The 24,374-nt window shown below is 37.6% G+C and overlaps 3 protein-coding genes across 7 annotated transcripts in view; 1 reads left to right on the top strand and 2 right to left on the bottom strand.

Annotated features, from left to right (window-relative positions):
* Positions 1 to 39: 39 nt before the first annotated feature.
* On the bottom strand, positions 40 to 11,283 carry pam (peptidylglycine alpha-amidating monooxygenase). Of its 4 annotated transcripts, none has more exons than XM_055153797.1 (26): positions 11,128 to 11,283; positions 9,585 to 9,691; positions 9,384 to 9,495; positions 9,173 to 9,287; positions 9,032 to 9,089; positions 8,859 to 8,946; positions 8,220 to 8,311; positions 8,032 to 8,115; positions 7,862 to 7,910; positions 7,717 to 7,784; positions 7,257 to 7,337; positions 7,114 to 7,190; positions 6,620 to 6,723; positions 6,343 to 6,533; positions 6,036 to 6,083; positions 3,925 to 4,069; positions 3,715 to 3,831; positions 3,570 to 3,639; positions 3,262 to 3,472; positions 2,930 to 3,133; positions 2,729 to 2,847; positions 2,550 to 2,646; positions 2,434 to 2,481; positions 2,063 to 2,323; positions 1,928 to 1,987; positions 40 to 1,810 (listed from the first exon to the last, which is right to left on the bottom strand). In XM_055153797.1, exons 3-26 carry the CDS (start codon positions 9,473 to 9,475, stop codon positions 1,635 to 1,637), a joined length of 2,655 nt encoding a protein of 884 aa, XP_055009772.1. In that variant the 5' UTR covers positions 9,476 to 9,495; positions 9,585 to 9,691; positions 11,128 to 11,283; the 3' UTR covers positions 40 to 1,634. The 4 variants fall into 4 exon arrangements, with proteins under 4 accessions (XP_055009772.1, XP_055009771.1, XP_055009770.1 ...); XM_055153796.1 differs by having other exon boundaries at positions 2,434 to 2,484; positions 11,128 to 11,282; XM_055153795.1 differs by having other exon boundaries at positions 2,063 to 2,326; positions 2,434 to 2,484; positions 11,128 to 11,281.
* Positions 11,284 to 11,379: 96 nt separating this feature from the next.
* pomk (protein O-mannose kinase) lies at positions 11,380 to 13,198 on the top strand. The gene is made up of 3 exons (XM_020926687.2): positions 11,380 to 11,535; positions 11,960 to 12,241; positions 12,334 to 13,198. The coding sequence occupies exons 1-3, from the start codon at positions 11,524 to 11,526 to the stop codon at positions 13,102 to 13,104; spliced, it is 1,065 nt and encodes a 354-aa protein (XP_020782346.2). The 5' UTR covers positions 11,380 to 11,523; the 3' UTR covers positions 13,105 to 13,198.
* Positions 13,197 to 24,374, bottom strand: part of LOC110161534 (thyrotropin receptor-like) — a 27,207-nt gene continuing 16,029 nt past the window's right edge. The window contains exons 3-14 of one of the 2 annotated variants that reach the window (XM_055153802.1): positions 16,364 to 16,481; positions 16,216 to 16,287; positions 16,004 to 16,078; positions 15,851 to 15,925; positions 15,695 to 15,769; positions 15,544 to 15,618; positions 15,396 to 15,464; positions 15,220 to 15,297; positions 14,917 to 15,105; positions 13,691 to 14,729; positions 13,397 to 13,615; positions 13,197 to 13,297 (exon numbers count right to left, since the gene is read on the bottom strand). In XM_055153802.1, coding sequence (XP_055009777.1) covers positions 13,259 to 13,297; positions 13,397 to 13,615; positions 13,691 to 14,729; positions 14,917 to 15,105; positions 15,220 to 15,297; positions 15,396 to 15,464; positions 15,544 to 15,618; positions 15,695 to 15,769; positions 15,851 to 15,925; positions 16,004 to 16,078; positions 16,216 to 16,287; positions 16,364 to 16,395 — 2,037 coding nt within the window. In that variant the 5' untranslated portion in view covers positions 16,396 to 16,481 and the 3' untranslated portion in view covers positions 13,197 to 13,258. Of the gene's footprint in view, positions 13,616 to 13,690; positions 14,730 to 14,916; positions 15,106 to 15,219; positions 15,298 to 15,395; positions 15,465 to 15,543; positions 15,619 to 15,694; positions 15,770 to 15,850; positions 15,926 to 16,003; positions 16,079 to 16,215; positions 16,288 to 16,363; positions 16,482 to 24,374 lie in introns of those variants that run through there. The other variant, XM_055153803.1, reaches the window with a different exon arrangement.

The raw sequence follows: 24,374 nt of genomic DNA, 5'->3' as shown, positions 1-24,374 counted from the left end.
ATTCACATCAATCCATTGAACACACCTGTGACCTCAGAGTGATGCTTTGCAAACACTTTATTACACAAATACAATTGTTACTGAAAATAGTACTCTTGCAGCAAAACCAGTGTGTCACAATAAATATTTGATAGTCCACATTTGGCCAAAACATTCAAAATGCAAATTGTATGCCATGCTATTAAGATGATCATTCATACAATGTCTGCAGTGACTTGTTATGGCAAACAGAGATGTTACATATTGGGGATCGGGTCTAACTTATACAGGCTTCAGCATATGGGCTACATGTGCATAAATGCACAACTAAGTCCACATCACAGTGTAAATAGTATGTGGTTAGAAAGCAGCTTTTTAAAAACAAACCATTGATGTTGGGAAAAAAAAAACACAAAAAACAAAAACAAATAAAAGGCAGGTGTGTGCTGTTGAAATTTGGCACATACAGGCTTAATGAAGAGATTAAGCTGTACTACCCTTGATTATCATTTAAGGAAAAACTGATAGTCCTGTACAATTTAAACTTAAAAATTCCAAGAATAAAGAAACATTTTGTTGGAAGCTTAAGGGCAACTCGGCAGAACTAATCCTGTCAAATAGCTATGTGGTGCCATCATAAATAATTCATTATGAAGATTAAAGTTATGCAAGTGAGAGAGTGAGAAAATCATCATTCTGAGCAAAAGTGAACCTCCCAAGGCTTTAGAAATTCAATGCAATTGTAACGTTGGAAATGTTTGTCAGTGACAAGATGCAAGTACTGAAGCTTAGATTTCTTAATTCAAATTCACAAGACATGGCTGAATGTGCACATTGCCCTGAAAAATTACAGTGATAAGGACTCTAAAGAAATAGCTACACACACGCATACATATATTTATATATAATATACTTTGTAATTTGAAATAGAAGATAAATTTATATATTACAAGCTCTTCGAGCAGCAGCTATCTTTCCTGTTGTGCATTTTATAATGGAAAATGCTGAAGGAAGGCAAAATACAGACAAAAAGGCACCAAATTACAAGTAAAATGCTACAAAACAGAAATGGCGATTCAATAAATATATAAAGATTGATGTTTGCAGCTTTACTACATTTTAGGGCAATCATATTTTTACCACTGTACTACAGTGCCATTATACAATTATTTAGTCTGGTTCAAAAAGACACAACAATTTGCAGTTCAGGAAAATCTCTTCAGCATTTCAATTAACGGCCCCATTTAAATATTGGATTTATCAGAGTGAAGGGGAGTGAGGGCACAGCATGGAGGCCTCAGAACACAATTGTTTGAGAAATTATAATGAAATATCATACCCTGCCTGGTCTCTTACAAACAAAACAGTAGTTTGATATTAAAATATTAATCAGAAATTATTTCTCTTGTAATGCAAAAGGGTTACAATATAATTTTCAGATTTACCACCAGTCATCAATTATCTAGAAATTCTCTGTTAGATGTTTTATGGTCAAAACCATTTTAAAAGTAATTGTAAATGAATTATTATTAACTACCCTGAATGTATTTACATTATAAAACAAAACAGACCACAATATACACTGAATATATAAATAGGAAAAAACATTGGCAACAAAACTGGACATCCTGATAATGTAAGCATGGACAGACCATCTAGGAAGTACGGGGTGGGGGCAGGGCAGAGTACTCTTCGTTCTCCGAGTCACTGCTGTCCTCTTCGATCCTCTCCTGGTCACTGCCCTCGGTGCTCAATTGGTCAAAGCCCTGTCGACTGTAGCCTTTGTGAGCCGCAAAGAAGTTACCCAGATTCAGGCTGCCCACAGCTTTACCTGAAAACACAACATAAAGAGGTCTATTCTGGGAATTAAATGATGTGGTTTATTTAAAATATTCTGGTGCTACTAATTTGTATAATCACAGAACAGTAATATAATGTTATAATGTACCTCTTAGTTTACCCAAGATTCCTCCCACAGTAGTTGGTTCGGGCTTCACTTCAAACTGATCTGTAAATTAAAGAGTTGATAAGACTTTAAAGTATATAAAATATGTGAATATGAGCTTTATAAAGGGGTACATACTTCTTTTCCTGTAGCATATGAAACCTGCCATGATGACAACCAGGAGCAAAGGTACGAGTAGCAGAGTTGTCATGACAACGGGGAACACGCTCTGATCCTTGTTCGGCTTCACCGCTGCCTTTGTCTTCTCTGTATCTCCATCCACCATCTTCTGTATTTGTGGAACAGTTTGCTTCTGTGGACCCACAGTGGCCCTTTCAATTTTAGGCTCAGATTTTAATTTGGGCTCTGGTTTAAGTTTGGCTTGAACATATGCCTCCACTTCTGAAAAAAATATTCCAATTACAATCACAAAAAATGTATACATTGTATATATGTATATAGTGTATCGTATAGTTTTATTTTTTAAAAATTATATAAGAAAAACCTACCCTCAAGCTCCTGAACTTCAATCCCAGCTTTTTTGACAGATCGATGTGCTTCTGAATAACATGACATCAATTAAAATCCACCAAACTTATGATACTAATAAAAAAAATGCACTTACTTTCAGAGGTAAACTTGTAGACTGCTTTTGTCCCTACATCCCCAACAAACACACTGCCATCATTGGTCACAACAATGTCATGCGGCATTTTGAAGTCCTGTAATGAAGGCAATAATGAAGGAGCACATACCTTAAAGTCGGACATCTATAGTTCTGTATGACTTATTTGTATAGCTTACCTTGTGATCTGGCTGGAATGTGTCTATTATATCCTTGGTAGAATAACTGATTACAAAACCCTTTGGAGGTGAAGAAATGCCAAATGGAGACTCGCCATTAACAGCATAGATCAACCCATCTAAGTATCAATATGTACATGAATGATGCATACAATACTTACAATACAAATTAAGAGAACTTGTGTGAACGTGGGGTCTTACCTCCAACAGGGCTATATGTGATTGCAAAGACTTCACCAGAAAATTCCTCTTTCTTGATTTCTTTGACAAACTCCCCAGTTTCCGCAATAAAGCACTGGATACGACCATTCTCCCTGTCGGCAACACACAGTTCGCGTCTGTCGGGAAGGAAGACCAGACTGTGGGGTATCCTGAATGGGATGTGCATTCTTCTGTCTGAGTAGCCTTTCAAATAAAGAAAAATTGTCTCAGTTAACAAGACATCGAAAACTAATTTACGCTTTCCAGGTCATTCATTAAAAATATATATATTGTAGAGTATGTTTTCATAAAAAAAGAGTGTTAACCAATACCTGCACCCCACTGAGACAAGTATTTGCCATCTGCTGAAAACTTTAGTATTCTAGCGTTGCAATAGCCATCTGAAATAAAGACGTTTCCATTTTCACTGTCTACTGCAACATCAGTGGGTTTGCAGAAGTGGTAATGGTCACTTCCTGGTACAAAAGCCTCTCCCAGACTCAGAAGTATTTGGTCTCTGCCATCACTGCTCACTTTAAATACCTACACAATAACACGCACATTAGTAATACATTTAATTATTATATTATTTATATAATATTTAAAAAATTGAAAAGAGGAGTATAACTGTAGCACATACCTGATGAAGAGCAACATCAGTTACCCAGTAAAAGTTTCCGTCTGTAGTTATTCCATGAGGCAAATAAAACCTTTAAAAACACACATTTGCTATCTTAACAAAAAGTACAATGTCCAATAGCACTAATCACAATCAGAGAGCTTACATGTTCCTGCCTGATGCCTTTAGGATCTTGCCATTTACAGTGTCAAGAAGCAAGATAGTGGATTGCTGAATTGGTCCGAGAGTTTTCTGCTGGTATCTATCTTTTGAATCAAATGATCTTAAAAAAAAAAAAATGTATATATATATTATATATATATATGTATATACATATATAGAATACCATTTTCGGTATGAAGAAAAGCTCATGTACATAAGAGAAACATACTTCTTTTCCCAGTAGCGGTCACCGCGATGGAAAATTACCAGGTTTGAGTCAGAGTCTATGGCCAGTCCTGATACCTGCCCCAGCTGAAGGGGTCCCTGTGGCCAATTTATCACTTGCTCCAAATGCAAATCTAAAGAGAACACAGTTTTTAAGGTCAGGTTCAAACAATTAACCTATGAATGCATTGGACAAAAATTACACACATGAATTTAACAAGACAACAATGAAGCAAAACCAAAATGCAAAAGGAAAACAGGATCTCACACAAACGACCAGCGAGCAACAGGCAGTCACTCCATGGCCATGTCTGGGGTCACTGAACGCATGTGCAAAAAAAGCTCACTTGAGCAACTTTTGAAGTTGGTCTAAACCAGTTTCACACCTGTTTAACACTACCTACTGTGTTAAACAAGTGTTGGCACAGACCTTTAGGTATCACACCCTACAACATCCTCATGCAGACAAGATAAAGAAAGATTAGCTGTAATCGTTCAGGTATTGCATTTGTTTACAGAGCTTTGTATGAAATTTGAACAGCCCTAGAAGATTGAGATAATGCTAAAACAGGTTTGCAAAATTGTAAAACTGTTGCAACCACATGCACCATGAACTCATAAAAACATTTTAAGCACACACCTGTAACATTATATCTATAACATTAGATCCATATTTTGTATTTCAAGTTTCTTGCACAAGGTTTAGAAAAAAAAAAATAACAGTAAATGTCATTTAACCAGAGGACAGGGCTGTAGTATGGCTTACATAGGAAATCCATAGTAAAAAGATGCAGTTTAGTACTTCTAAACTGTACAAAAGAAAAGATGAGGGCAACAGCATGAAGTCCACACCACTTGCTGGACCCACCTTGTCCTTCAGCTAGCAGCTTGCTTCGTAGTGGCTTTGGCATATCCTCAAGCTGATGGAATTTGTGGACTCTGTCCCTCACCAAAACAGGATCTTCCCTGGCTTTGTAGACTAGTTTACCACTAGGAGAGGCCAGCTCCTTGCTTAGCATTATGTTTCTAATGTGAGCCACCAGCTCATCTTGGGCTCTAAGCATGTCGCTGGGGCTAAACTTGTGAAAATAACCTATATCTTTGCTCTGCCCTAAAAGCTTTGAAATTAGTGAATACAGGTCACCTGCACAGAGACAGTAAAGAGCAGGAATAAAAGACATGGAAACTGAAAGCAAGATGCTACAGCTGCATAAGCAGACAGAGAGGGCGTCCAATGTTTTAATCAGTCCAAATTTAAGATCTGACTAAGAAGGACAGGTTAGCCAGCAAGAAAATGGAGAGAAATGATGAATGTCAGTAAAATGCTTTTTTTTTTTTGCAGTTAATATGGACAACTTTAATAAAGCTGACAACATATACACTGGTTGTAAATAATTATATTGTAACTTATACACAGCACTCATACATGCATAGTGAGGAAAGACGAACAATCTTATTTTAAAGAGGGGGTATTTTACTTTAGTACTTTGGGGTATTAACTGCTATGTTACTTTTTATTGTTTTGCAAATGCTAAATTAGCTTTTTCGTTTTTGACCCTCTGACGGAGGGGCCCATTGCACTCCCCCTTAGGAGCTCTATCAGATTACAATCAGTACGCATCCCGCTAATGAAACTGCTGGACATCACATCAGTTTTGTGAAGTTGATGTGCTATTGTATTATTTATGGAGAATTGCCATGCAGAAGCATGGATGACGTAGGTCTGTGGGCTGAGCATTGGTCAGAATCTTACTGCAAACCTGAAGGAGCGTTTGGGAGGGATCATTAAATTACTGAAATGTGAATGGATGACATCTAAACCCTTCAGGCATGTTTCTGGTGAGGAAAGAACATTATAACATTGTAGAAAGCTCAAAAAGTTGATTTTGCAAAATGCCCCCTCTTTAATGTAATATACAGTTTGTACTAGTCAGAGGTGCTGTTAGTGCTCTGATGCCCATTTAAGTTTTATGTCTTACATAATTGAAAATATGTTGTCAACCCCCCTTTTTTAAAATATAGTTCACAGGCTGCACTTGATCCAGCATTAACTGCTACATAAAAAAATGTATAAATGTATGTAAATGATAGTCATCTTACCTTGGTCCTTATTCTGAGCAGCATCTTTGGGTGCCATATCATGGAGATCTTTGAAAGGAAAGTAGTGGAGTACATTTTTTTATTGGTGTCGCAACATATCAATTAACAGGTGATTTTCAGAATCTAAATCAAGTCAGACTCCATGATTGATGAGATAAATATCCAAATAAAACCTGATACTTTCTATTAGTGCCTATTCTATTCTACTGGTGATAAGTAGTTTCACCTAGGCTAAAATTTCATTAATTATTACTGGTCTATAAAAATGCTCTGGTGTCACTTGAAAACCCACTAATATGACAAATACCTGAACGTCCTTTATGCATCATAGAATGCATTAGGTTTGGTGGCACAGCAATGGGGACATTGGCCTCAGCGGGGATTTCCTGGAACAACTCTTTTGAGCCTGTTTTCATGCAGTTGAAGAAGGGGACAGCGTGTTTCTTGTCCATGTAGTACATTATATAGAAATTGCACATCTCATCATCAGAGGTACCACTGCACAAGGGACAAACACACAAGAGCATTGGTAATCTAGTCATAACCATGACACTTAAAATACCAAGAGAAAACAGTAAAATTACCCGATATAAGTTTTAGAGGTTTGCCCTTCACCAGTAAAAACGCATCTAGCTGCCAGTGTGTCACCATATTTAATATCCACATCTTTATTAGCCGGGTAAAAAGCCTGTATTAAGGGTTAATAAGACAAATCTTAAAAAGGGACAAAACGTTAAAAAAAGAAAGTTAACTTTTGGAGCCTTTAAACATGTTGTTGCCTCATCATTAGCTTACTTATTCGATTCATACATGTTTGAGCAATCGTCTATTGTCCTCCATTCAACGCTTAAGGCCCAATCATTAATAAGAGCAGTGAAAATCTGCTGCTTACTACAAAAAATTCCACTATGACGAGGTGGGATTAATCAGTTCTGTAGTTTTGAACATGAAATGATCCTGTTTCTATTAAGCCATTTAAATGAATACTGTGGTACACAATGAGCAAAATGTAAAATAATTACCTATGGGTTAATACATGAAAAAACACGGTATGTCTTCTTTAAGGACTACATCATACCTGTGGAAGCTGAGGGGACTGTCTCCCAATCAAGGTCCACTTCCCATCTCTGACCCTGTAGCCACTCACCACTTTACCTAAAGCATAAACTGTTACGTGCAATGTTCATGGTTTATGAGTGCAAATCTACACCTACAACTTACCAAGGTGGTGAGTGTGGGTCCTGAAGGCAAACGGGTACATGGGGTATGAAGTGTAATCACAGGCAGAATCTGCATTTGTAACTGGCAAAACAAAGGAAACACATTGTTTTTTGTCAAGGCTAATGTGGTAGCTTTAAACATACAAACAAAGTAAATGGAAATTAAAGATACAATCTTCCGTGTTTCAAGCACATTCACGAACTTGTGGATACACGATAATGATAATAGCTAAAAATAATACATTAGTTGCTACGGGAACAAATAATTACAGAGCTGCTAAATTTCCGAAGTGCTCCAACTCCAATTGTCAAGCCTTTTATAATTGTAAAATTACAGTGCCTAACCATAAAAGCATGTTATTAGCAGTATTTAAAATATTTTTAAATAAAACTTCCAATGCAGAGCCACAGAATGCAAATGACCAGTAAAAATGTTATTAAAGAAATACGCCAACCCTCACCAATGTTTCCAGGAGGAATGACTGTATCTACTGTCATCATAAGATATATACCAGCAATAAAAGGCTGCCTGGTGAAAAAGAGAAGTGTAATATTGTGAAACAAATTCTTTACCAAATTAAAAAAACAACAACCTAATAATCTTACGGTTTAGTTGTCAGAGTCAGGGAGAGTCCTGAGCAATCCTTATGATGGTCTGTAGGACAAACAAGAAATTTAATCTGAGTCTTCTAGACATACATACATAATATATGTTTATTCAAATGGCTGACCTTTCTTTTTAAATAAAGACATAAAAATGTACAGTTAAGACTTACCTCTAAAAGCAGTTACATCACCATAATGCATTTGTAGTACAAAGTAGGACATTCTTGAATGCCCTCCAATTTTAAATCCAACATCTACAAAAAGAGCAAAACATATGTTTTCAAAACATCAATGCAGCTTTTAAAAAATTTTAGATCACAATGATTAGATAAATGTAAATAATTATTATAAGCGCGACCTTTTGGCAGTTTGGTTGGTGGTGCGTTCCGAGCCCAGGCATACATAATGGAGGACTCATCTTCACAGGTTCCTTGTGCACTGCCACAGTCCCTTGAGAACCACAGAGTTTGTCAGATAAGCAAATTAAAATTAAGAAAAAAATGTTATTACTCTACAACAGTTGCAACTGATGTACCTTTTATATCGCATTGAACCGAAAGAGAGTTAAAAAAGACTTTCCTCAGGCTGTATTGTTGTCATAAGCCTGCCATACACTAAAGGATAATTTGCCTGATTTAAGCCCCTATTTGCTTCTCCCCAAGGTTGGGGAGGTGTTACCCGAGTTTGGATCCTCACACTCCTTAAGGGTGGTGCCAGACACTGATGTGCTCTGTCATATCATAACCACCACTTCACCAGCGGATAAAACAGAGTGTCAGGGGCACACAAATTGATGGACACAGGAGCAACATACAAACTCGGAAATGGCGAAAATAATTAAATTATTTTATCACTCACCTCTAATAAAGTTAAACTCCATTATATTATTATATTATATTTTTTAATTTAAAAAGGCCTTACTCTTGATACATTAAAACTGTTTTTCATTACATATATTTAAAGGACACAGCGAAGAAGTGAAGGTGTTGAGACTTACCAGTAGCCACTTGTAGAGACAGGAGTCTGGCAGCTAAACAGTAGCATGTGATGAACTGTGTCCATACTGGCATAAGGAGTAAAGTCCACTGAGAACAGAATCAATACAGCAAACATTATGATCAGTTCAAACAATGAATATGAAAGAAGATGGACATAAAAGCAGATACTCACCAATGTAGACCTCCTGATTTGTTGGTACAGGAAAGGCCATGCACAAGTACGAGTCCGACTGAAAAAACATGTAGCAAATAAAGCATATTAGATTGAAAATAGCTACAGGATGCACATTAAATGAATGCTCAAATTACTTACATGAGGGGGAACAACACCTGGCATTCGAAGGTCTACTGTGAAATTATTGGAGTTCCCCCTGAACAGAGACTGCCTGGACACTGGCCCACAGCTTCCAGGTACATTTTGATCAGACCTGGAAATTAGCACATATTTTTATCACAAATGTAAACATGTTTTGTATTAGGAAAATGAACTACAAACAAACAAAAATTAAAAGCAAAATGCCGACCTTTTAAACCTGTGGAGTTGATCAGTTATTGCCAGGCTATGGGTGATACAGATGACCGCTAGGGTCATCAAACAGCAAACAGAAAGAGCCATTTTTCCCCCAGCACCTTCTTCTTACAAATGCAGAAAGAAGGCAGTTTAAAAGCAATCATGTGAGAAACCATAGAGGTGATGTCACAAGGGAGGCATGTCCATTGTTTACCTGTTATCCTGGATGCTGAAGGATTTGAATAACACACTTGTCCACAGAGTCTTTACTCATTCATCATTCTGTCGGGTTGCCTGCCTCCATAAGCAAGAATATGCAAACTGTAAAAGCAGAAAATGACAAAGCAATATATATGTCAGTCATTTCCTTCCTTATTTCTTTTTTGTTTATTTAATCTTCCATCTTTCTTTCTTCTCTTTGCTTTTTTTGTAATTTTTTTTCCTCTTATTTGTGTATCATTTACTCATTTCTTATTAATACAGTAGTATAACTGCTATACTTGTGTCTTTTTCCGTTACATTTATTCTTATTTATATTTTGTTACCCTTCTTTAAAGCACATGGACACACACTGTAATGTTATCCCCCTCTTTGTTTATATATTAAAATGCTATTTAAAAGGGTGATACTATTAAAATGAAAACAAAAACAAAAAAAAGAGGTGGTCCTTGAACAATTGTAATAATGAACATTAGACTGCATAAATTATAGTTCATTATATGGATTATACACTGCTTTGGCTTTAAAGCTTGTCTTGGGACCAGTAAGTGCAAAACTTATCACCAAAAAAGTGACACAGAGCATATTTAAATCGATTTTTTAAGGATCAATTGACACTCCAAAAGATGTCACTTCACTGTACAGTACTTTCCCATTAGGCAAGCGGGTGTGCATCAGTCTCGTAAGTGTGCACAGTGCCATTTGATGTGTTCTATAAACGGTATGAACAGTCCACCTTTCACTTTGACAACCGTCAGCCTTTAAACCCTATAAACGCATCATAACATGTCTATTCTTAATAGGCTATCATGAGGCCCGTCATTGCTTTATGTGTGCCAGATGTGAGGTCTACAGGCTGCATGGGGAAATCGCGGTGGTGAGTCATCCGTGGTGGCTTTGCGGGGTGGGGTGAGGGCCAATGCTGCGCTGACATCACGAGCCTCAGAAGAGATGGAGGAAACTATGGAAACAGGGCTCGGCCACAGAGGACCACCACAGCACATATCAGCCTCAAAAACAAACAGGACCAACCCACAAATCACCGCTTCTTGGCCTCTAGACAAGGCAAACAAACACCAGAGATAAGCACTTGGTGACAGATGAGCTTAAATTTCGCATACGTGAAAAGGAAACAGCACGCAACGTCGCACAACACGTTTAGTTTAATATTAACATCACATCATCTTCAGCGGTACAGTTCCACTCACTCCAGCCATCCCTTCACGATCATGCCACGCCATTGTGCTATGTTAACCACCCCTCCGCCCCACTTATTTCGATTAGTTACACAATGTACACACTACTGTTAGAAACCCAAGCACAGCCTTGAAAAGCCGCTTTCTTGTATAAGTTATTATTAATACTAGCTTATTGGGCTAACAGTTTGAGCTAACGACGCTGTTTTTGCGTAGGCGTGTCAAGAGTTGATACGACCACACATCACGTCAGAATAACACATTTACAAAAGGTGTGTGAATCAGTATTTGCGTCAGCTTGTAACATGACACTGTAAATAGTGTGTAAAGTGTAAACGATACCTGTTCGCAGCAGCTGCCTCTGAAACCTCTCTGTGATGCGACGGGCGTCTGCGTCTGCGAAAAAAACTGTCTGTCGGCCAGAGACTTTCACAATAAAACTCTATAGATTCAGTATTATGAGTTATACGCTATAACTCATTTGCTCCGGTGGTGTGATTCATTTAAATCCTTAACGTGTGCTGCACATCTTCATTTCAGTGATTTTAAAATAAACACTATTTTAGTTTACAAAATGAATCGAAAGAAGTTAAAATGGACTCTTCGCATGAATCTTGTTATTCAGACCGGAAGCTCCGTTGTGTCGTCTTCCGTGTTTCTGCAAACAAGCTACGAAAGAAGTCAATGCTACATTCTTTAACAACCTATGGGTGGTAAAATTCCAAAATATGTACGCTGATGCAGTCCCGGGTAAGTTACAGATCCATTCAATAGTCAATAATAGTTCCACCAGTGTTGTGCTTACTGTATTCTCAAGTGCACAAACTCCTGTCCAATGTTTTGTTATTGTATGTGTTTTAAATAGTAGCCTACTAACTCTTTTGTGACCCCCTTTTAGCAAGTAATGTAATATAATATTCTGTACAACGTCATATGGCATAATGAAGAAAATAGAAAGTGCGTTGGTCTAATTTTAAAAGTGTAATGTATAGCATACAGTGCGAAAGCCTAGGTGTCCCAGGGCTTCTCAGTCCCACTCATTAGACAGTTTATTTTTCATGCACCAACCTAATTTGGCTACTACGTTTTTAAAAACATATGTTTCCATTAGAGACGTTTTTTATCATTATTTGTGAATTACTCAGTCAAGTCGTAACATTTGGTTGTGTTTTAGATGCAGAGTGCCGGCAGTCGTTGCAGCACTAGGCCCATTTCCCACAGTGTCTTGGCTGTGGTGGTGTGTCTTGCTGCTTTACTTATATGTAATGTCATCATCTACTTTTACCTGGATTCACTGTACAACAGTAATGGACAACAGGTGTCTTCTTCTCCTGGCTGCGGACCAGGATATTTCAAAATGGCCACCATGAAGAACTGCACTCCATGGCTCCAGTGTGCAGAAATAAATAATGAAGTGCGTAGGTTAAAACTTATTGGCCAAGGAGCAGTAAAGCAGGTAGCTATTTTTTGCATCATATCTCTGCTGTTATACCACTATTCAACTTTGAATAGCCAGTATATATACATACTCTTTCTATGTTCCCCTAGGTGTATTTGGCAGAATGGAGAGGTCAGAAGGTAGCTCTATCCATCCTAACTTCACCTAAATACTCAGAGGATTTTCTCCATGGTTTGTCCATGTTGCAAGCCCTGCAAGGTCCCAAAGTCGTTCAGCTGGTTGGTTTCTGTCTCCATGATCATTCCTCGGTGACAGAGTACCACCCTCTTGGCTCACTACTTAACTTGGATTCTGTGCTCTCACAAGTTCACTACCTTAAACACAACACATGGCAGGTGCGTCTCAGGCTGGCTATGGACTATGTCTCCATACTCCATTACCTCCACACAAGTCCTGCTGGGTGCCGTGTGATGTGTGACTCCAACAGTTTAGAGAAAACCCTTTCCCAGTTCTTGCTGACAAATGATTTACATCTTATAGTAAATGACTTAGATGCTCTGCCTGAAGTAGACAAACACAAGAATTTATTAGTAAAGTGTGGGCATCGAGAGCTATCTGGGGACTTTGTAGCCCCTGAGCAGCTGTGGCCTTTTGCTAAGGATGGCAAGCCCTTCTCAGATGATCTCATGCCCGGGTACGATGAAAGGACCGACATTTGGAAGATACCCGAAGTGACACAGTTCCTGATGGGAAGAGTACCTGGGGGCGATTTAGTTCACTTCCATCTTTTTCAAATCCATGAGGAATGCAAGAAAAAAGACCCAAGACTTCGGCCAGTGGCTCAGCAAGTTTTAAACGTGTACAAAACAGTTTACAGTAATATGGTGAGGGAGAGCTCAGGTGTAAGAGAAATGCTATGAAGTAAGATAACACAATGTTTTGGTAATTATAGATGAACAATGTTTAAATAAGTTTGGTATGTAGTCTGTTTAAATAAATACAACATACTGTAAACGGTAAAGACAAATTTTAATTAAAAAATACTCATTCACAAGAGCAACTTGGTTTAAAATGTCAGGACAGCACAAAGCTATGGCTCTGGGATACAGACTGCTGTTGGTTGGGAGTAGAAGAGAGAGAAAGAAAGAATAGTCACTTGTGTGAGATTGTGTTAATGTTTACAGCTGAATTTTTGTACAAATGTACAAATACCTTATAGTCAGCTGACTCCTGTACCTTCAGTTTTTGTAAAATTATTGTTGGATTGTTGCCAAGATGAAGAAGCTGGCTTCGGTAAAGATGAGCCCGTTTCTGGCACAGCCCCATCCTATTCAGCAGCATCAAGATGTCTTGGTGAAAGCCCTTGGTCAGAATGGCATAGAAAAAGGGATGTGTGCACGAATTGAGAGGATAGAAAAGCACAAGTAGCACCTGCAGCAACAAAGCAGTAGTAAATATGTAGAAATACATTTATGTTATGTTTTAATGTATGAGAAATCAAGTAACCTTGGAGTCAGTGATAGTAAGGAGTGGCTGATGCAGGGCTGCAGACAAACCATAGAAGCAGATTGGCACCAGACACAAAAAGTTTGTGAAAATGAGGATGGCCATGCGTTTTGCCATACCGGTGTCATATTTACTGGACTGGTGTTGGGGATTATGCACCATACAATAGATGTGGAGGTAACATAAACAAACTACCAGGAAAGAAGTGACATTCATCATGAGCACAACGACCACATAGGCCCGTGCAGCAGTGCTCCCAGTGTCCATGGGTAAACAAACGCTCACCTTTTGGTAACTGCTCACACCAACCACAGGCAGCAGGGCCACAGTCCCACATAGTGCCCAGCCTATGACCATCAATACTACTGCATGGCGTAGACGCATTTTATTGTCCAGCCTCATAGCATTGAATATGGCATACCACCTCTGAATACTGATTAAAGTTAGAGTATAGACAGAAAGCTCACAAGCAAACACCGATAGTGTTCCTGCAAGACTACAGCCAGCTCCATTTTGCCACACCATAGCATAGTGGTAATAATGAGACTGTGTGTAGATGTCCACAGACGCAATTAGGAGTAGGTATACTCCCATGCAGAAGTCTGCAAAAGCCAGTTGGCCCATTAAAAAACGAGTAACAGTTAACTTTTGCTGACTGGTCAAAAGAGTCAACATCACCAGTAGGTTGGCAGAGAGGGCCAAAAGACTGACCACCCAGACCAGTGGTCGGAGGAAGTTTTGGCTGATCACGTCTTCACAGGGGTTGAACAGATCAGGCACAGGCGAGCACACAAGCTCAGTATCAGCACCAACACTGTTACACAAAGCAAAGTTAAAACCCTCAGAAGGGCTTTCTGTAGGGAATTCCACATGAAAAAGAGCCTTGTCCTCATAGTCCACATCTGAACAAACAGGAACATTGGACATATGTGCTGATTGTAGGTCATCAAAGTCGTAGCTCTCTAACAGAGGGGAGGAGGAGTCTCGAGGCTTCGTCAGTGTGCTCTTTGAAAGGTTGCAAATAGTCATCTCTGCGAGTCTTGAAAAGAGAATTACAAAATAAAGTTTGTAGGAGTTGTTCTAGATTTTTAAAATGATTAGAAACTAGATTTACATAGCCCCCTAGCTGTGTTATATCTAACGTCTATAGCTAAAGTAAGTTGCCATTCCTGATTGCACACTAAAAACACTTTTTCTTCACTGCTCCTTAGTTTTTCTCTACTCACCCCCTCCATCTCTTCAACATTTTTAGACCACAACAATGACTTGGGTAGGTCAATTCAGCATGTTGTAAATGGATGAAGGTCCTAAGTGGAGGGAGCACTTTGAGAGTCCAAGTGTTTTTAGCCTGAAGCTTTTCAATGGCTTCCATACCTATTGAAGGCAGGGACTGCACTTTAGTTTCTGAAATGTCTCTGTAAAACAAATAAGGAATCTGCATGTATGTGTTAAGAAGCAAATTTGTTCAAGCCGATGATATAGGCACTAGTGGCAAAACTAGTATTAATGAATATGTTGTTTTCACTTACATATGAGTTGGGCCACAATTCACTCCATGAAAAGCAAACTTGTCTATTTGGTCCATATACATATTCCTCTGGAGATACCTGCATAAAAAAGAATAAAATATACATCAATTACAGATATTTTATAAAAGGCTATTTCAAAGCTTTTAATGATGCATTATGCAGCACTGGAAACATACACTTCTTCGAGACAACTCCCATTGAATGCAAAGCGCTGGATCTCTCTTAAGCCGTTACTATGGAGCATTCTAAAATGTAAACAACCTGTATAGAACTAATGATACAGACATAATAGTCCTTTATAATAGCAACACGTTTTACACTTACACAATAAGACTCGCTGAGATTCCACTCAGAGCATTAGCAGGCATAACTTTAACAAGGGCATTCTCGACAATCTCCCTGAAAAAAAAGTTAACAGTTGATAATAAGATAACGTCATAAAAATTTTGTAAATCACCTGGAAAAAAATACAGACAAAACAAAATCGTCTTGAAATGAATGGATATGTTGCAACTCGGGGAATGTTCTGATACCAGTATTGATGATCCCACTGTTAAGAGAACATGTGCAAAATAGTTTTTATTTGACACAAACAATAACAAATTAAAATAAAGTAGAAAAAAATGCTCACAGGTACTTCAGATTTGGCAGATTCTTGAATGCTTCACAGTCAATAAAGTCTAATGTTTTTATGCTGGTGAGCTGTCTGTAAGGAACAATGAAAACAAATTATTATAAAAAATATGGAAATTGTTTGCTACATCTCCAACTTTTGTTCACTTACATGTGCCTGACTCTGGGCAAATTGTAGAAAGAATGTCTCTCTAGATATTCTAAAGAGTTGTCATTGGATATGTAACTAAAAATGAGGAAAAGAGGCAATGCAAATGTGAAATGACATTGTAGCTTATGATATTTGATTAAAAGCAACATATTGCATTAGAGAAAAAATCAAAACAAAACAAAAAACACCATATCAATGAAACAAAGTTTTACATGTGAGAGATGTTGAGCAGATGAGCAAAAGCATCCTGGGGTACAAATACGAGTTTTGTCTCCAGAAGCCACCTGAGAAAAGATGAGAACAAGTCCACTGATAAAAGCAGAGCAACTGTCGATGTGTGCCGGGGTGTGTGTTACTTACAGCTCCTGAGTGCTGAGGGGGAACCTCGGCATCACGTCTGATCCAAAACATGCCACGCTCTGAATATCCCAGTCACACTGACAGGACGCAGGACATTTTTCCAAAGCAGCTCCAGCCACTGTTGTGAATAAAATAGAAAAATACACATTGAAATAATGGGCCATTGCTTCTGCATGTGGCCAGAAAAGCATGCCTAATAATACTGGGCATGTGGAGTGTCCTCTGGTCCACAAAGACATAGGCCTTTAGTCTGCTGTTTCAAAATAAAAGCATAGGAAACTAGCCAAAATATAAGAAGTAAAACACCTAAAAACAACACCATCTATTTAGTTATTTACGTAGGCTCTGTTCCAAAAAGTAGCTTCTAAAAATCCCAGTAGAGGGCAGTGTCTGAATAATTTCTTCAACATGTACTGCATTTTTTTTTTTATTCATAGAAACCATACAGTCTATGACTGAAATATGGTCCATTTGCATCATAAAATCTTAGACATGCAACATCTAATCTCTGATAATCATCTCATCATGTTATCTTTGGCTTGTCTCATTTCTCTTTGCAGCTTAGTTAGTATGTTGTTGACCAAATACTTAAAGGTGCCGTTTCATGTTACTGTATAGCATTCACCTATTTCATTTTGCATTTATTCAATTACAGGTGTTTTCATCACTCAAAAATAATGTGAAAAACACATTCTGAATGTGAGCTGTAACTTGGCTTGCTGGCCTCAGCTGTCTCCATGGATATAGAAAAGCATCATGTTGGAACATTCTAGGCAACATCTCCATGAAGACAAGCAGCTGGTAGACCCTCCATCAGAAAAACTACATAGTGCACTTTTACATGGAGGTAATTTCTTTACATAATATCATAACTCAGGTGGACGTAGTCCATTTTAATACAGACATTTTGCTAAGGTTGTAGGTTTGCTTGTCTTTTGTTAATGGCTTTCTATTGGGCTGTGTTTGTTCTTTACAAAGCCACAGCAGCAATCTGAGATTGAGGCCGTAATTACTTCAGAGTAGATGTGATGTTCTGCAGTAGCACAGGAAACATGTGGCTTATTATTAGAAGGGCAAAATGGAGTCGCCAACACATGAGATTGGATTTCACCTTGGAAACAGCCCCTGCATCACCTGGTAGTTCAGATCTCAGTCCTGATTAAAGCTGGTCATGTTCCCCACATTTAGGCCTACATATGTGAGTTTCACAAAACATAGTAAAATAATTATATTTAAGACTGTATTAAGTCTGTGCTAAGTCTTATCTAGTGCTCCTTATTTAACAATTTTGACGAAACTTATAATGTTTAATAATAAATAATAATAACAAATAAGTTTGCTGCAGCAAACTCTCTCTCTTTCCTTCCTAGTTGAAAATGTAGACATGATATAGGCAGCAGTATCCTCTGACCTACCCAAGTGTAAACAAGGGTCAAAGCTAACCAAATTTATACAATAATTATTATTTGATTGCTAGTAATGTTCCCAAATTAATGTTTAAACTGTATTTTGCATATACTGTATCTGCAGGTGTATACATTGGCAACCCAGATTCACTTGTTATTGTTATTTTATAATACAAATTTAAATAATTAATCATTAAATGTCATGATTGTTTCATGTTAAAAAGTGAAAAAGTGTAAAATTATCATGAAGTAGTACCATTCTAGGCTGTGCAGTAGCCAGCTGACCTTTACTCAAGGGGGACAGATTACTATGTGACAGTGACAGAAGAAAAGATGGATCAGAATGAGGATACAGAGGCTGCTTAAGCATGCTATTATAAACATATCATTTATTTACTGAAGGGGTAGGCTTTTGTCAAAGACAGATGAGTGCTGTTTCTTGCTGTGTGCTCAGGCTAGCTCTATAGGTTAAAAATGGGACTCAACCTGTGTGCAATAACTTTGAGAACAAGAGATGGTATCTCAAAATGATGTGACAGTGTGATAGTATTACATAACTCCATGGTTGTATCATGTTAAAACATGATACTGTTGATTTACACATTGGCAACTCTCCGCCTCCATACAAACAGGTTATGTGCTTCTCAAAACATGCAACATGGTGGAAAGATGGCGCACATTTTTATTTTTAATTTATATTGTAGGAGTAGGTGTGAAAAGAACAAGAACAAAGGAAACTGTTTATAGTGAGTTTGTCACGCATTCAAACGCTCTTCGTTTAAAATCAGATTGAGCAGTCCCACCTGAGGACAAAGCCACATGAATACAAATACACTTGGCCATCAAACAGAGCAAACAGTGCAGATGGAATAAACAGGAAATGGTCATTTATTCTGTTTACTGACCTGGACTGAGACACCAGCAAACCATGACGCCAAAATAGAAACATTTAGGCTACAATTGAATATTTGGACTGTTAGGGAGGACATTTGTCTGTCTGGGGGGCATGTTCATGTGGACTAGACTACGGTCCCAAAGAAGAAACAGACAAAGTGGTTTAAACAAGGACAGAATCATACTGTTGTAGAAGGTGAATCAACTTAGAAGGTAATAAAAGTCCTTTTCATGTATGTGGTTAACTTCATGTGCCCTGGCAGCTCCCACTGCACATAGAGCATACAAAATACACAGTGCAGGTGGAGTGAACACAGTATCTGCTTTTATTTTATTTTTTTTGCGTTTATGTATTCATGATATAAAGTAGTAAAAAGTGTCATGAGTGTTAATTCATTCCTGGGCAGACCGTGTTTCTTGATCAAGTCTCTGTTGTGTGAGAGCACCCTGGTTTAATATAATGCAAGTAAATATATACTTGTACAAAAATGTATTTTTCAGCAACTGTATTTGGTATATTTACTCATTTTGGGGTATTCATTTACTTTCCTAAGATCACATTACAGTACTTGATCACACAATTCAAGCTGCACAGAAGCAAATAGACAGTTCTTGTGGTATGTGATTTTTCTTTTTCTTATCAAATAGCAGAACAATCTGTTAATCAGTCACTTTTTAACACTATATAATGCAACTTAAATGTAAAAGTATCCCAAGTATTAAGAATAAAGTACTCTGATTAGACCATGTAATGAAATATACGACAAAAGACATTTTAAATATTGCCTTTATTATTATTATTTTTTAATTCAAAACAAAACAAGTATTTTTTACATCACCGTGTCATGTCTGTGCAGCTATATAAAGGTCAAATGTGTGAAGTCTCAGATGGCTCCTGTCACAGAGCACAGAGAGACGTGTGAAGCACTAAAACAATTTACTTACAACCCAAGGATGAACAAAGGACTGAGGGACAGAGGAAGGACAAATAAAACAGGGCAATCAAAACACATTTCATCTTTGGGTAAACTAATATGAACAGACACACATGCTCTGGTCATAGTCTTATTGTCATCAGTATTAAGTAAGTGTTGCTGAAGATTTTGAGAAGCTGTATAGCTCAGAAGAACAGTTGTGTTTAAAGACCTCTATGCAGAGCAGCATTGGGACAAATCAAATGTGTGACTGTGTCTCTGTGTGTGTTAGAGGCATTTCCATGTCTGAAGTTCAATTATAGATTCTGTTATTTAAAAGAGTGCATTAGGGTTTAGTGCTAAGCAACACTGGGCTGATGTTGTACAAACAGTGTTTTAATGTCCACCAGAGACAGAGTAATCCACTGATTTCACATGCTCATATGCAGAGCGCTGATGAATTATGCAGGACATAGGTTCAGCAGGATCAGTCTATTCTGGATGAGGGGATATTTCTCTCCTTTCTCTCACAAATGTTAATGACACAACTCATTTCCATTGCGACAATGCTAGAGCGTCTCTCTGGCTCATGATGAGAAGTGAACACAGAAGGTCTGGTAGGACCTGAGTGGTTCAACATGTCATAGGCAAATGTAGGGTTAATCTTTATCTCATTCATAACACTCATAGTAGACTTTCCGTTGTATACTATGTGTATACTATATGTGCACATAAGGTAATAAAGAAAATAATATTTCAATAAAGACAGAGATCCAAATTACGATAACATGGCACATGAGATGAAAAGCTGGAACTTTCAAATATTTGCAAAAAGACTAAGCACGCTACACACACGGAAACATGGATCAGGGAAAGGCAAAAATAAAATATTCACAAACTCCAAGGATCACATCTCCATGGGAACTGCTGCCCAAGTTGTGAGTGGATGTGGCAGAGGTTCAAGTGTGCTGTCTGGCACGGGGTTACAAATTCAGATAAAAACAAAAGTTTCATCATTATATACTCTGGTTCACAAGCTGTCGACACATTGCAAAGTTTAAAAAAGCTTTTATCAAAGTTACCATCAAAGTTGCTTTGAAATGCTATTTACTGTGATATACCACACATTTTCTTTTGCATAACAAAAGTTGCTATTTACTTCTAAAAATCGGTGGCATCTGTTTTAAGAAATTCTGAGAGAATGAGTGTTTTTTTTTTAACCAAGGATACTTTGCAGAGATAGAAAGTCATAGTCTTAAGAAATGCTAGCATTAGCAGGCCTCTGTTTGTCATGAACGAGGAGCACAGGTGCTTCTGGCTTTTGTGTGGCTCCATGTTTAATCAATGTCTTATTAGACTGTGAGGCTTTAAGGTTTTTCAGATGAATGTTGCACACACAGCATAGCTTCACATCCTGTTTACAGGACAGTGAAATCTGCTTATCACTCCATTACCATTGAGAATGACATGAAAACATAATGATTTTCCTGCATGAAAATTCAGATGGACCGTTCTCAGCAGATGTAACAGTTTGGGCACCACTTGTTTAAGGTTTTGCATTAGATTAAAATACAGGAAAAAAAAAATCTTCACTTGGCCATTCTTGCATCTGCATATAATGGTGTTAGAGGAAGTTGTTTAAATTTGATCTGGGAACTTGTTGCCCCAGAGCCCCTCCTGTGAGCTGCATGAGGAGGGTCACCACCAGATGTCACAGGTGACAGGCTCCACAAGCTGCAGCCTCTCTCACTCTGATGTGTGACAATCTTATCCTTTTAAGGAGGAATTAGCTCCATACGACACCGCTCATCTGTCAACTTGCAGAAAAGGTCAACCCGGTTTAATGGATTTGTTGAAATGATTTTCCAAAATGTCACAATAACAAATAAGATATAACATATATAGGCCAAATAACTTAAATAAGTAAAGAAACACCTAAATGCCAGAAGCATTTTCGGATGAATACGCTCTCAAGTGTGTTATTGTGTCAGGTGTAAGCCAGCATCAACATCACATAGAGGATATGCATACATGCTGACTAAATGTAAAAATGTTTTTGATTGTGTCAAACTAAATAGTTTGTTTAGTATTTTGTAGAAATAAGCTTGACAGTTGAATTTAATGGCTGCCAGAGAGTAAACAGACACAACATGATTCATCAGCTGTACAGAGAAGCAATATGCCAATGTTTATCTAATTTGAATATGTTTTTTGCATTCATTTTCAACCTGAAAAGTGATGCTTCTTTTTAAGAAATCTCTTTCAACACATCATTTTGTACAGCCAAGTGACTATTACTATTTGTCTCTTCTAATGAAAAAAGGATGTTATGAATATATTAAGAAAAATAAGACAAATAAAATACACAAATGCTCTACGCCATGATGTTCTAGAGTTGAGAAATAAATGAAAAAAATTGTTTATTGTTGTTTTTGGAGCTGTGCAAGATTAGATTATCGAGTATATCGTCTACAAAAATTGCTGATTATCATAGCATAAAAACAATAAGGTGATATTTCTGCATTTTTGCTTTAAATGTTACACTCCATTCAGTTTTTGTATAATATAAACCTCAACTAAGACAGGTAATAATAAGACATTTCTGATGAATATTCATCAGGAAAATACTAATAATATTGAGATATTCGGTTTTGTCAAGGCACTCATCCCTTCAATGCACATATTAATAGTTGGAGGAGAGAGAAAGTGAGTTGCTTTCGCATCAGCAGAGCCACAAGCCAATCAGAGTGCAGGACAATCATGAGGGGCGGGCACATACAGAGCAATCTGCTAGCTATGTGGTGTCATTCTATTTAAAAGTTGGGAACAGAGGAAGGTAAGAGAGAATTTTGCTCCATGTTGGATACAATCCAGTCTACATTCTAGCAGGTATTTGGATGCTAATGGAGAAATACAACCAAGAAATTGCCTAAAAGAGCTCATGGATTTCTTCTTTCTACATGTAAGTGTCAGTTTGGTTTCATTTTCAATAATTTAAGGTATGGTTACTGTTTCAAAATAAACCAAGCAGTGAAAAGACATTAATTTGTTTAAAAATGAAAGTCTTTCTATTGTTCTTAAACCTGGTTAAACTCATCAAGAAAGGAATGTAGCTAAAAACCAAAGCCAAACATACACATCACTAGAAGTGATGCCAATTAAAACCAAGTTTTGCCAAGTTTTGTAAAATTATGCTGTTAGAAATGACAATAGAGGAAAAAACATTGACATGATTTGAGGATAGGTAGCAAAAAAGAAGAAGAAAGAAAGAAATTGGGTTAGCAGGGGGCTATGATTGAAAAAAAAAAAAATTAATAATCTTTTTAGATTTTGAAAGTTTGCCTTTTACTGCACAGTTATATCCTATAATGCAATTTGTATATAAAAGGCAAACAATATACACATATTATTGGTGAATTAGTAAATCATTGGAGCATTTAGTTTTCTTGAATTCAATGCCTTTCTCTTCAAGTGACTTAATCCCTACATGATGTTTTGTGTTGAGTCGGTCACCTCAGTCACGTTGACCTGCTGACCTCACAACTGCCCCACTGCGCAACACCTGGCTCTGCAGATTAATTCATGATTGGTCCTCTTCCTCTGTCACAGCTCATAGATATCATAATGTAATACTGAATTGGCCAATCACAGATAAGCTCCTTGGACATGCAGTACAGAAAGTCCACTTATGGTCACATTTGAATATAAATTACATGGAACTCAGAATAAGCAATAAACCAGTGAATTACAATGAAAGATAAACTGAGTTGAAATATGTTTACACTGTGTGGCATACTGGCTTAACTTCCTGACTTCCTTCTCCAGGTGGTAAGCTCTGATTAGGACCCATAATTCAACACAGTGGTAAACATCTTATGGTCAGTTGCTATGGTTTCGTGGTGGAGAGGTCTTAATGTTTGCGCCTTCTCTGCCTCAAAAGACGGGGCCTGTTATTTCGAAAATGACAGGCTCCTGATGGCCCCTTTTTGGTCAAAAACACAAGGCAGCAGCTGGAGCTCACTTCATGGGGACCAAATAAGGGAAGACTTCAAATTAATTACAGACAATTCTAACATTAAGGTGTATTTGAAAAGTCATGCTCAGATAAATGAGGGTGTGTGCCAAAGTAGATTCATCACTCACCTCAAGGAGAAGCTAAGAGGAAAAAGGTTGATCGGTGTCGTTTTTGTGTTATGTCAATAAAACAAACCATCCACCATCTCAATAAACAACAATAAAAGTTGACATATTAGGTAAAATTTACTTTTATCAGCTTTTAATTCTAATAGTGTTCCCTCTTCCTTAGTTTGTTATCAGAGTTGTATTTCCATTTCCACTCTCGCTTGAGTTAATCCTGCATTGTGCTACATTTGAGGCATCTCAAAAAATGTCTGTTTTTACGTACTCCCTATCTCTGCCCACTGCTTTGTACTGTCACACAACCTAACCATTTTTCAACATTAAAACATGACCGTTTGCTGCTTGTTATTGGAAAAGGCCATATGAAGAGACAGGATGATCTATGCATGTTAGATCATTCTAGAACTAAAAAAAGGACTGAAAAAGCATAGTTATATCTCCTTGAGATAAAATAAGAAATATACCAAAAAAATAGAAAAATAGTTTCACTCTCAAAAAATGATTGCAAGAAGGTCTGTTTATATCTCATTTAAATGAATTGTACAAGTGGCGCAATATTGGGCTCACTGACAAGTAGATGCGGAGGTAGCCTAATGGTTGGAGAGTTGGCAGGAACGAAACCATTAGCACATCAGCAACCCCGGGCCCCAGCCGCGT

This window comes from Boleophthalmus pectinirostris, unplaced genomic scaffold (genome assembly GCF_026225935.1).
Source record: "Boleophthalmus pectinirostris isolate CB_2022bp ecotype Guang Dong unplaced genomic scaffold, ASM2622593v1 HiC_scaffold_18, whole genome shotgun sequence".
Taxonomy (NCBI): Eukaryota; Metazoa; Chordata; class Actinopteri; order Gobiiformes; family Gobiidae; genus Boleophthalmus; species Boleophthalmus pectinirostris.
Note: the sequence above shows the minus strand (reverse complement) of the source record. Positions and strands in the feature narration are given on the sequence as shown.